This window comes from Medicago truncatula, chromosome 8 (genome assembly GCF_003473485.1).
Source record: "Medicago truncatula cultivar Jemalong A17 chromosome 8, MtrunA17r5.0-ANR, whole genome shotgun sequence".
Classification (NCBI taxonomy): domain Eukaryota; kingdom Viridiplantae; phylum Streptophyta; class Magnoliopsida; order Fabales; family Fabaceae; genus Medicago; species Medicago truncatula.
This window is the reverse complement of record NC_053049.1, coordinates 28,939,882-28,952,425: the sequence shown is the minus strand read 5'-3', so window position 1 is coordinate 28,952,425 and position 12,544 is coordinate 28,939,882. Positions and strand designations below refer to the sequence as shown.

Sequence of the window (12,544 nt, the reverse complement as noted above, 5' to 3'; positions counted from 1 at the left end):
AAAGAAAGTAAATTAAATAATCTCTGTGAGTTTAACTTAGTTGGTAGGAATATTGCATTTTATATGCAGGGGGTTGGGGTTCAAATCTCAAACATTCCATTTCTCCAGAATTAAATTGAGTAAACTTTAACTACTAAACTACTTGACAAAAAAAAGTAAACTAAATAAAATATGAAATACTCTAAATTTTAATTTTGCAGAATATTTTTCTTCAAAAAGTTAAATTGCATATGAACTAAATCGAGATATTATCATTATTTTTGATCAAAAATCATAGATTTATTATAAATACAATAGAACAGTGTCTATCGATCTGGAACTCAGTGTGACTTGGCAGTGGCACTTCAACCGTTCCTTTTCTCTCCTCTGCTCTCGCTATGGCGTTCATCATCGAATCTGCTTGGCAGGTTCGTTCGTTTTCTCTACTCTCTTCCTTATTTCCAAATTATTACATGCATTTTATTTTTATCATAAACAATCTTACTTATTGTTATTATTATTCTCTGTTTTTTCTTGATTATTCATTTTGATGTAATGGAATTGGATTATTTTATTATTCTGATTTTCACTTCATTCTTGTCCAAATTCTGCAGACGAATTAAGCAGATTCACTTGATACCAATTTTCACTAAATTCATTTTCCATTTCTTTGATTATTCCCTGTTTTCTTGCATGTTCTTTTGTATATATATTCCAGTAGATTGTTTGGTTGAAGAGTACCTGAGTTAAAATCAGTCATGTTAAGCGCAAATCATAGAAAATAATGGTTTATGAAGCACAAACACGGACACCAAACACGACACACACACGCCACACCGATAATAATTTGAGAAAATAAGATAATTCAATGCAATCATATATGTCATTAATAGTGCCAATATTTAACAACAATTTGTACATGCATACAATTAATTGACAGCATTGGTTAGAAACTTAGAATTGAATTGGCTATTTATGTTAGAATAAAAATGATGTTTGTTCGTTTTTGTACTCAAATTTTAGTTAGATATATAATTATCTGTTTCTTTTTGGTTTTTTGGTGCAGTACTTGATCACAAATTTCAGTGACTTTCAATTGGCATGTTTGGGGAGTTTCTTTCTGCATGAAAGTGTTTTCTTTTTATCCGGGCTTCCATTTATTTGGCTTGAGAGGGCAGGATGGCTCTCAAAGTACAAAATTCAGGTTTACCCATTTTCAATTTCATTGCCTTCTTAAACTTTATTATTGTTATTTTTGTATTTCAATCTAGATTAAGTTAGGGATGTCAATCATAGATTTTGGAAAATAACGGTTTGTTCAAATTCCACTATGCTACAATGATATAGCGCAGGTATTTGACAACACTTAGTATTAAATATCCTATTGTTGAACGATAGCGATTTGCTCAAATTACGCTATGCTATAGCAGTTATTTGACAATACTGGATTAGCCACTTTATGTTTTCTTCCCCATATTTCCTTTTAAAGGACTTGTGGCATGTTTGAAGGACACACTTATCGTCATGCTTTTATAATCATTAGAGCAATTCCATTTACTTGATATCAATCATTCAACTTTTCCTTGTCTTCTGTGTTTTACTAAAACGATTTTAAACGATGTGTCATGGTATTTAAAAGCGAAAATTATAGTGGATTTTCCTTTTTAAACAGTAATAGATGTTTTTGTAATCCTGCAAAACATATCAATTTATTTACATCAACGTAGCAACCAATTTTATATAAAATGTTATATAGCAATATTTTGAACTCGTGCATCCTGTTTCTGCTTGTGTTTGAGATCTGGTGTGTTGGTCATCATTCCCATCTCTCTTGGTCCTTTTCCTACACCAGCATATATTATATATGAGTATTGCTCCTGTAGCTTAATTTTTTTTCCAGTCATCCATCAATTTAGAGCATAGTATCATCATACTATGAGTATAGTATGATCAATATGTAAGATTAGATTGCTAATTCTCACTTTCATGTAGGCAAAAACTAACAGCCGTGAATCTGAGGAGAGATGTATTATTCGCTTATTGGTGTATCATTTTGGAGTCAATCTACCTGTGATGATTTTTTCATATCCTGTTTTCAAATACATGGGCATGCAAAGTAGCCTTCCTCTGCCGTCCTGGTACTTTCAGGTTTCTTTAGAACACTAGTTCGCTTATGAGTTTCATGATGGGAACTTTTCCTATAAACATTTAGAATACATCTTTCCATGAAGATTGCTTAGCAAGACTTGCTTTCGATTTCGCAGGAGAGTAGTTTTAACGCAGATAATATTTTACTTCATTTTGGAGGATTTTGTATTCTACTGGGGACATAGGATACTGCACACAAAATGGTTGTACAAACATGTACATAGTGTTCACCACGAGTAAGTTTTATACATGTTCTACAATTATCAATTAGCTGTGAAGTGGTTTTGGGTTTTTCTCGAAGCTCAAAGGTGTTTATTGTTTAACTATGTTGTGAAGGTATGCCACACCATTTGGACTGACTTCTGAATACGCTCATCCTGCTGAGATACTATTCCTTGGATTTGCGACCATTGTTGGTCCTGCTATCACTGGTCCTCACTTGATTACTCTTTGGCTATGGATGGTTCTTAGAGTCCTTGAGACAGTTGAGGCACATTGTGGTTATCATTTCCCATGGAGCCCCTCAAACTTCTTACCACTTTATGGAGGGTGAGTTTCATGTTCCCTTTCCTTTACTTGACATCAACCTTTTAGTTTCGGTTATTTTGTTTATTTCTCTGTTGTTAAAATTTATATATCCATTTTCAGATCCGATTTTCATGACTATCATCATCGTTTGTTGTACACTAAGTCTGGAAACTATTCATCAACCTTTACATACATGGACCGGTAAGTTTTTTTTTTTTTATCATATTCCTCTTAATAAGATGAGCTAAGCAACATTGGACTGGACGCCCTGCTGTTGTTATAACCTCATATTCGCAGTCACGTGATCTCAGCCTTCCTGATCTTAATCTGACGGTTTGTATTTTGACTTTACAAAACATATCCAAAAATGAAGTCAAAACATAAACTGTCAGATCAAAATCATACTGTGTAGATCAGCAGCGTGAATGCGCGATGACTGGTAATCTATTTCCTAGTAACGTTGGTTTATAAATTGGATATCCTGCTTGCTAAACTGACAATGATATGTGATATTTTTGTCCATTATAATAGGATATTTGGAACTGATATAGGATACAGAAAGTTGAAAGCATTAAAGAACGCTGAAGTTGAATACAGTAGCGAACAAAAGAAACAGTGAGGAAGGGAACAGATTGTAGATATCTAGAACCATTGAAAAGGTTGATTTCCAAAATTAAGGGAAATTTTGAAAATTGTCTTGTCTTGTTCTGTAATTTGGTAGCTGTTATTGTCGACAACATATGGATTGTTTTGGACATGCATGCCCTGGAATCTAGAAAAGTTTATTGTGCATCTATTTTGTTGATTCCAATTCTTTCTTGGCAAACACTGACTATTTTAGATTTAAACCAGTTGAATGAAATGAAAGAGACGATTCATATGCATGTTAGATACCTCTCTCAATTTGAGCTTTAATATTGTTATGTGACCTACCCAGACACTAGCAAATGTGCTTCTAGACTTGCATTGTAAGAAGAGAATAAATTTATTTTAGAATTGACATTCTTTTCAGAGTACTACAACCTAAGGGTCTGTTTGGGAGGGGATTTTGGAAGACTAAGGCGATATTTTAAAATATATTTGATGTTTTTAAATGTTTTCAAAGAACATGATAAATGATTGTATAATCCTTTGATCACACTTAATTGATTTTAAAAAGCATTTCATCGTGTACATAATTTAAAAGAGAAAGGTAAACACCTCTGCGAAACCAAAATCAACAAACCAAATTTTGTTTGGTTTTGAAATGAGATAATTGGAGCAAACAAACCATGAGCAAGCAAGTTGCCAGTGGCACTTTCTCTAATGTGAACAACCTAAGCACTACTTTTTTCAGAGTTCATATTTAAATCTAGTTTTTTCTATGCAGCGTTAAGGGTGTATCGAGTTGGTTTGGTTTAAGTTTTTGATGGGAAAAAATCCAAACTACTACAAAATGATTGGTTTCATTTGATTCAATTTTTTTCCCTCATGAATTTCAAACTGAATTGATGAAGAACGAGTTGGTTTGATATGGTTATTTAGTTATTATTCCCTCATTTTGTTTGATTTTGTTTGGATCCGAACGTAGAAAATAATCGATCCAACTTAATTGGTTTGGATTCGTTCATCGAATCATTGGTTTGGTTCTTGCTCACCTATTTAGCGTGATAAATACATGTAACCAGCCTAAGATATCTGATATTTCGTTTTTACACCTATATACATGTAAGAGACGTCTGAGGTTCCAAAAATAGGTACAATATTTCTCCTCTATACCCGCATATTTTTATAAACTTCTAGATTAATCAATCCGATGGAAGGGCAGATTGGGTGAAGATATGAAAATTAAAAGTTGCAGAGTGAGACGTTTCATTAGAATAATCAAGCACATCAGATTATTGATTAATTATACAAGAGTAGAATAGGGATTGATAATGCTATGTGTTTGTCTTTTGTGGTAGTATTAATGAGATTGAGCTACAAGTCATGAGAGATAGTCTTCTAGTAACGCCCCTTTGATTGTTGAACACGGTTCATGACAGTTTTACACAGATTTTTTATGGAGGAACTTTAGCAGTGCATTAATAGTAGGAATGAGGTAGTGAGGTGGACGAATTTTTGGACCACCTTGTGTCATTGTTTGTGATTTTGGAGGAATAAAGAGGTGCATGTAGAGAACTTTCATAGACCAAATTATGTGTATCATGTCATGAATTTCATTTGAGACTATTATCAAGCGGGGATGCCGAACAAAGTAATTTTAAACAAAGTAATTTTAAGAAGACTCGTTATTTTTCATTCTATTGATTTATCGGATGTCCTGTTTTATTTAGATTATATAATATAAATGGTATAAGCATCTTATAAAAACTTTCAAAACACGTTGAAACATTTCAGATTTTATAATTTGAATAGGACGTACGAAAAACTCATAAGGTAGAAAAAGTGATGGTATTCTAAGAAATCATCATAAGGTTGCTCTAGTAACTTTGAAGCCTCTACCGGAGGGATAGGTTAAGTTGAATACATTGTAAGGGAGAACAACATCATGCGGTGGTATCATCAGAGAGGCAGCAGTGATGATGAGTGGATTGACAACGTCTCTAAAATTTTAGATGGGTACAGTTTTATTATTATAAGGAAAATACTTTTTTTGAGTAAATTATTAGAAAAATACTAACGAGTGCATTTGAATACTCTTTAAAAATCATAAGTTATAAGTATTTATAAAAATATATGTGTTCAATACATTAAAAATCAAAATATTTAACATTTTTTTAAAAAATTGTTTAATTTAAAATATTTGAATACTACATGACTTTTTTTTTACTCTATAATATCCGCTGAACGTTATAACTCAAATTATCAAAATATATGTACCTAAGAACATTTGATGAATAAACACTTAACTTCATCATCTATTGTAAGTCAAATTTATGGACATCTATTGAGATTAAATTAAATCTAACTACATTTCTTAATCGAGAATAAGTCAGTGTCCTTCTCAATGGGTCAGTTTCCACCTAAAACAATTTTATAATTGGTGATTAATTTGTCTTTTGTTAACAAGAAGTTATTGTTACAACAACAATCCATACTTTAACTTACATCTAAATCTAAACTAAAAATCCTTGACCCCCTCAACATCGGCCACTGAATCCTTCCAATGTTCTTAGCTTTCTCATCTCTCCACGTGGCACTTACACCCTATTCATAGGCCTATGCCGGTTCCGATTAGTCATCATCCTCAAACATATACTAAAATAATAATAAAATAAAAATAATACAAACAAAATATCACATAACTTGTTACATTAGTTTACTAGATTTGATATTAATTATTAGCACACGGTCCCCAATCAATAATTCTTCTATACACCACCTATATTGATGTAAACTTGGCTTTAAATTGACTTTCATAACAACCATAAGTTAGTTGAGTAGCCCTTCTTAAAAAGGAAGACCCTATGGGATGCTAATATACCCATTTTCATTAGTGCACAGTTTCATATTTTGTTGAGGTTGTGAAAGAGAGTGAGAAATGGGGAATTGTCAAACAATAGATGCTGCAGCACTAGTGATCCAACACCCTAGTGGGAAGATTGAGAGATTGTATTGGTCAGTGAGTGCAAGTTATGTCATGAGAGCAAATCCTGGTTATTATGTGTCACTCATCATGCCATTGCCTCAAGAACAAGAAGGAGAGAATAGTAATAATGAGGTGAAGAAGCCTGTGCTTTTCACTCGTGTTAAGTTGCTTAAGCCTGATGACACTCTCACTTTAGGACATGCTTATAGGCTCATCACAACTCAAGGTAGTTTCTTTGTTTTCAATGGTCTGTGTTTGTTTTCTCCTTGTATTTTTTATTTTATGTTTACAGTGTTGTTGTGTTGGTCTGCGTTTCTGAAAATTTGTTGTGTGTTTTGGTTGGAAGAGGTTGAGAAGGTAATGAAAGCAAAGAAGAGGAAGGCACGGGGAAAGACAGTGGAGGATGTAGAAATGATGCACCTGGAAAAGGAAAATTCAGCCTGTGAGAGTGAAGGGATGTTGGACACAGGAAGGATGTATCAGGTTTGTTTCTTTTAGATCTTCATCTGTCATTTTTAGTTTTTCGTTTTGGTAAAGTACTATTTCATGAATAATGATATCAACATAAACTATTATCAGACCAGGATTTGATAACTATGTAAAAAAATTGTTAATGAGAACCGATGCTATAACTGCAGGCAATGAGAGCAGACAGACAGAGGCTAAGGGTAGTATCAGTAAATCCTGCTGTACCGAGACCAAAATCATGGCGCCCGTCTTTACAAAGCATCTCAGAGTTTTCCGGTTGAGTGGTTGTATACCTTGTGAAATGTGTACTACCGTGTCTCGGAACGTTATTCATTGCCTCTTGTGTCGGATGCTCCTCCAGGTTGAACTCCTGATACATGCATAGGAAAGGAAGTTCAATAGAGGCTCAAATTATTCATTTCTCTTCCATTACAGTCACAATCTCAGTAACCGTGTTCAGTTACAACAAGTTTGTATAGCACCAAAAAGAAAGAAAGGAAAAAAAATAGTGAATGCAAAATCAAAATCTACTTGAAGTTCTTTTTATTTAAAGCATACAAAAATATTACAAGAAAATGATAAATCTTTACATTGTAAAAGAGAGAAAAATGTAAAAGTACAAGTCATTTCAGTTTTGAGTTCCAAATTTCCCAATCTTCATCAACATAATTTTGTGCCCATAATAGTGATGCTCTGGCTGCCAGAGGTGCTCCTGGTAATTTTTTCTTCTTTAAAGCTACAAACATATCAGTGAACGGTGTCACCAGCAGTGTCCCAGGACCTCCATACTCCTTGTGCAAAAACTCACTAAATATCTGTTTTCCATCAAAGAATGGTTACTATTACGACTCATTTAATCATTAGTTCAAAGTAAAATATAGTTTGAATCACGGTGAATTTGACAAATTCATGGTTTACCATCAGGGGCTTTGTTGAAGTTCCAAAGTGTAATTTTTGCAAAAATCGGGGTGGCAGCACCATGATTCTTTCGAATTCACCACCAATTCAAACATGCACACAATAGATTAAAGTCTGAAGCATCAAATATAGGTTGCATGTCAAAACATGGTCTGTTTTGTGCCAAATCTGTCAGAAAACTACAAAATGATCTGATATAGGGTGCCTATAAAATTGTGCTGAGTTTTCTGTTTGTTCCTCTTTCTAAGCTGGTTAATAATTGTATCATTCTAGTTCAGGTTAGAAAAGAAAGGAAAGAAGTTTCTTTATAGCCGAAGGTAATAAATATTCTGGTTAATTTTGACTTTCCCACGTCTCCAGAGTTGGTCCTTGGTTCTATTCTGCAGTTGTAGCGGATAGCGGCAGTCAAAAGGAATTTGACACTTATCTACCTGATTTTAAAGAGTTTGGAACCATAATGACTTGGGAAACATTCATCACTAGTTACTCGTGATCAATCACAGAAATAAGATAATGCATTTTTACTTGCTTGTGTTAACAACAAAATAAAGAAGAGACATAAAATAAAACCAGTTCTTTCTCTTGAAACAAACAAGTACCCCATGAAGTCATAACCCATAAACGTGTAAGTAGCCAATAAAAACTTGCACAGACCTGACATATCAATAATCAATCAACAAGAATGCCCTTAACATTAACTTGCAAGCAAGGTGAATTCTTATGAAACTGATTAAGCCAGTGCTGCTATCAAATAGTATCATTTAATGGCTACAAACACAATAACTATTATCAGAGTATTAAGTGTATATCTTTCAACTTCATTGTTAGTTTGCAGGCGATAAACACGGCACAATTCTTTGATGGAAAAAAAAAATGCAGCAAATGATTTTGTCTTTTATATATTTGCTTATTTTCACAAAAAGACTATTTGATTCAAAGGGAATACACGCGATGTCTAGAGAAGAAAAGATTTCATATGATCTACTGTGTGGATCAATGCTTAAGTGGTTTGAAACTCCAACAACAACCGATGAACACTCCTCGGAAGTACAAAATCATAGCATTAATCGCCCTCACGACTAAGATAATGACCCAATCGGTGTCGATTCGGAAACAGAAATTAGTATTCAAAACTCAACTTATGTTTGTGTTCTTTTGTTTTTCTCAAAACAACACCAATTAGATGACTGTCTCAGCCGTAAGGACGTGGAAGACCCTAAACTTCTACTCAAATGTGGTGACTGTCGTGCCAAAGTTTTGAGTGACTTTCAAGTATTGGTCTACCATAGAACACATATCGGTTACTCAGTCTCAAGGCTTCATCTTTTACTGTATACACTACAATACATTACTAACACTGCAGTAATTTATTGTTTTAATCAACAAAAACTTTTCTCATGTTCAATGCGTAAAACAGGAAAGTGTAGACCTATTTTCTTTTGTTTATAGCCTGATTGTACAAACAGAGAAAGATAAGGAAGAACACAAGAGTGGTCAGATGCATACTGAGTCAAATTGTCAACTGATTTCCAGCAAAAATGTATATAAATTATAAATAAAGAAAGTCGGATGTTATCTACAATAGTGATAGTTATTGCACACTTTTATGTTGATTGATAAAATTAATGCAAAGTGTTCGAAGAGTAAATCCGATTTAAAGAGTAAATCCGATTTAAAGTGAACTGATAAGTAAACGCACACAAAAACACAAACTATTGATCACGGAGTTCGGCCCATTGTACCTAAGTCTTCGAAAGGAGGGTGGTTGTTATAGTTTTTCAATAATGTAATTCTCAGGGTTACAAAATACAATGAAGTGAATATGAGTCATAGTCAAAACAAAGTGTTCAACGTGCAACTAAATCTAATTTGGGGGCTGGACAACTAGCCTCACATTTAGAGGGAGATAGAGAAACTAATTGACTTTTGTGTATTAATATACAAAAAAGGAAACCCGGTGCACTAAAGCTCCCTCATACGCAAGGTCAGGAGGGGTCCCACCAATTGGTGTATTGTACGCAGCCTTACCCTATTATTTTTTCTTTTTTTTTTACACAAGAAACTCTTTTTAAGACCTGAACCCATGACCTTTCAATCACGCGACAACAACTTTACCGTTGCGCCAAGCCGCCCTCAACAGCTTACACTATATATGATGTCCTAAAATAGTTTACTGAAAGCAATGGCATTAAATGCATGAATTATTTAAACAGTTAAACTTTCAATAAAATAGTACTTATACAAGTGAATGTGTAAACATCACAAGATATTGACATCACAACTGCTATGAAAACGAAAAGTGAAGACATTTTAATGTTAAAGACTAGATTTCAGCCGGATTTGAATAAGTAAGCTGTAAGCAACTTTATTATAGAACTGTCACAATCAAATCTTACTTAAAATCTAAAAACCCAATCATTGACTCTACAATATTGAATCATATAACCAGTATCTTCGAATGGACCAAACAGAAAACAACAAAGTTGCACACATGTGCTACATAATTCAATCGTACTATTTTTATGATTAAGTATATTTTTGGGTTAAATGCACCTCTGCCCCTGCCATGAGCAACTCTTGCATAGACACAACCCAAATAAAATTATTTGGGCACACACATGAATGATAAAGTTTAAAAGAGAAATAATATCAAGTGATGTAACTAAATTATTTCTCTTTTAAATTTTATTATTTATGTATGTGTCCAAATGCTTTTGATTTGGGGTTGTGCCCAATAAGTATTTCTCTTCTACCATTTGAGCGCATTTTGATTTATCCTCTATATTTTATTTATTTTTTTTAGGATTACAATCTTGTATTTCAAAAATTATTTGCTTTTAGACCTTTGAGGCATCCAACTGTACAAAACAGCTGATGTTGCATGGGGCGAAAGTACCCTTAATCTCATAATTTAATGCCTTGAAGGTCTAAAAGCAATGAATCTTTGAATTACAAGGGTGGAATTACAACAAAAAAATTACAAGGGGAAAACCATAATTCACCCAAGTGGTAGGGGGCGAAAGCATCTTTAACCTTATATTTTTAGTCTCTATAAAATTAACGTTTTTTATTTGTTTTTAGTCCATTGATAAACATTAAATATGAACACCTCTCCTAGCTCAAATTTTAAGTTTAGTTCACCAGTTTTGAGACTAGTCTCGTCTGCTAAACACCGTCTATCCCTTTATTAATCCCTACAGATTACAAAACTACATATTTTTAATCCCTTCACATGACTAGATGCATGCATTCTTGTAATTTATCTCCCCGAAAAAAGTGACTATTGAGACTAAAATCAAATTTGAGACAATGATACATGTGATTGCGTTCAATTAACTCATTTTTCAAATTTTTAACCAGTATTGATGTGGCTGTTGTCCGTGTCATTGATTTATAGCGAATAACAACATATTTAACCTTTTTTCTAATAATATTTCCAATGAATCAATCACAAATTTGGTTCAAGTTTTTTCTCAAGCATCTAGCACTCAACTAGAACATTACAAAGCATTGAATGCAAGCATATTTTTCAAAGTAAACTTTCAAAGAAACCCACAAAGTTTTGTTCTTAGAAAGAAAAAAGAAAAAACGATATTAACCTGACCACAAACGTGAACAACCGCATCAAGTTCATCACCAAACTCATCTACATCCTCCGAGTCCGAAAGCTTCTGTAACAGTTGAACTTTGAACTTTTGAGTCTCAAATTCTGCAAATTCGGGAATTGGGTCAGGGTACACGTGCTTCTGCGAGTCTCCGAGAATGCACGTGAGGGTTGTTCTGGAAATGGGCTTCGCAAAGTGGGAAGAAGAAGAAGAAGAAGAAAGTTGGCATTGGAGATAGTGGCGCAGGATAAGGAAGGGTGTGCGTAGGATAAGGGTTTTAGAGGGTAGTGGTTTTGTAACGGAAGAAAGAGTAACCGTTGGGAAAGAAGAAGATGAAGTGAAAAGCAGCATTGGTGCAGGCAGAACTATGCAAATATGTGAGAGAATCGCTGTCCCTACATTTGATAAGACTGAGAAACACGAGTAAAATACGGTTTTACCCTCTCGGCAGTTAACTGCGGAGGAATTAAAAATCTGGCTGCAATTAACTACCAAGGAAAACCTAACCTCGACAATTAACTGCCGAGAAAAATGTTATAAGAACAGAATAGGCATAGGAGTTTCCAAAACTCCATTGTTACATTTTTTGATCTCCAAGGTGCGATTTTGAGCTATTTCAAGTCATTCTCAGCCAATTTCAATCACAAAAACAAGTAAGTTTTTTTAATCCTATTGCATTGTTGTTTTGCGGTTGAATTGTTTTTTTTTTTTTGTTAAATTTCGATTATATAGGTTCGACTATATTGATTTGTTGATTTTATGATATGTTAGGATAGTTTAGGTTAGAATGGTTAGAATTGTTAGAGAACTTTTATTGAATTGTTAGGTTTAGGTTTTGATGAATCGTTGTAGAATTGTTATAATTGTTTAGGTTTAGGTGTAGGTTTTGATGATAGTTTAAGTTTATGTTTAGTTTTTGATTTTATGATTTTATGGCATTATTGTTTAGTTAGGTTTTGATCGCCATTTGTTTTTAATGTAGATATGTCTCAAAATCAGAATCAAGGTAACGTTCAGGGTGATGATAGAAACAAAGAAAAATCGTCTATGACGTGGCATGTAACGCCCTCTTTGAATTATTTGATTATTTTAATAGGTTTAAAATATATTTATATGATTATGTGATTTATTAAGTGGCTTATTTTAGTATTTATGTGATTTAAATGATTATGTGGTGTGTTGTTATTTTATTAAGTAGTGTTATTTTATTATTTAATATAATAAATCTTGAAAATAGAAATAAGATTAAGATTCTGGGGCTGTTTTGAGAATTTAGAGAGTTTAGTGGATTAAGTGAAAATAAGATAAAATAGATGGGAAGAGATAA

At 33.4% G+C, this 12,544-nt stretch overlaps 3 protein-coding genes across 3 annotated transcripts; 2 read left to right on the top strand and 1 right to left on the bottom strand.

Annotated features, from left to right (window-relative positions):
* The first annotated feature begins 275 nt into the window (after positions 1–275).
* LOC11410003 (methylsterol monooxygenase 2-2) lies at positions 276–3,544 on the top strand. Its single transcript, XM_003628615.4, has 7 exons — positions 276–407; positions 1,046–1,183; positions 1,972–2,117; positions 2,244–2,363; positions 2,464–2,676; positions 2,776–2,856; positions 3,187–3,544. The coding sequence occupies exons 1-7, from the start codon at positions 378–380 to the stop codon at positions 3,272–3,274; spliced, it is 816 nt and encodes a 271-aa protein (XP_003628663.1). The 5' UTR covers positions 276–377; the 3' UTR covers positions 3,275–3,544.
* A 2,482-nt stretch (positions 3,545–6,026) lies between these two features.
* LOC11411027 (uncharacterized) lies at positions 6,027–7,332 on the top strand. Its single transcript, XM_003628614.3, has 3 exons — positions 6,027–6,452; positions 6,573–6,709; positions 6,865–7,332. The coding sequence occupies exons 1-3, from the start codon at positions 6,179–6,181 to the stop codon at positions 6,973–6,975; spliced, it is 522 nt and encodes a 173-aa protein (XP_003628662.1). The 5' UTR covers positions 6,027–6,178; the 3' UTR covers positions 6,976–7,332.
* Positions 7,204–11,603, bottom strand: LOC11407460 (protein PLASTID REDOX INSENSITIVE 2, chloroplastic). The gene is made up of 2 exons (XM_003628613.3): positions 11,212–11,603; positions 7,204–7,509 (listed from the first exon to the last, which is right to left on the bottom strand). Exons 1-2 carry the CDS (start codon positions 11,566–11,568, stop codon positions 7,318–7,320), a joined length of 549 nt encoding a protein of 182 aa, XP_003628661.1. The 5' UTR covers positions 11,569–11,603; the 3' UTR covers positions 7,204–7,317.
* Positions 11,604–12,544: the final 941 nt, after the last annotated feature.

Coding starts and splice junctions, on each gene's coding strand:
- LOC11411027 (XM_003628614.3), top strand. CDS start 6,179: ATGGGGAATTGTCAAACAATAGATGCTGCAGCACTAGTGATCCAACAC. Junction 6,453..6,572: donor TAGGCTCATCACAACTCAAG/GTAGTTTCTTTG, acceptor TTTGGTTGGAAG/AGGTTGAGAAGGTAATGAAA. Junction 6,710..6,864: donor ACACAGGAAGGATGTATCAG/GTTTGTTTCTTT, acceptor CTATAACTGCAG/GCAATGAGAGCAGACAGACA.
- LOC11407460 (XM_003628613.3), bottom strand. CDS start 11,568: ATGCTGCTTTTCACTTCATCTTCTTCTTTCCCAACGGTTACTCTTTCT. Junction 7,510..11,211: donor TTGTTCACGTTTGTGGTCAG/GTTAATATCGTT, acceptor GATGGAAAACAG/ATATTTAGTGAGTTTTTGCA.
- LOC11410003 (XM_003628615.4), top strand. CDS start 378: ATGGCGTTCATCATCGAATCTGCTTGGCAG. Junction 1,184..1,971: donor TCTCAAAGTACAAAATTCAG/GTTTACCCATTT, acceptor ACTTTCATGTAG/GCAAAAACTAACAGCCGTGA. Junction 2,364..2,463: donor GTACATAGTGTTCACCACGA/GTAAGTTTTATA, acceptor TATGTTGTGAAG/GTATGCCACACCATTTGGAC.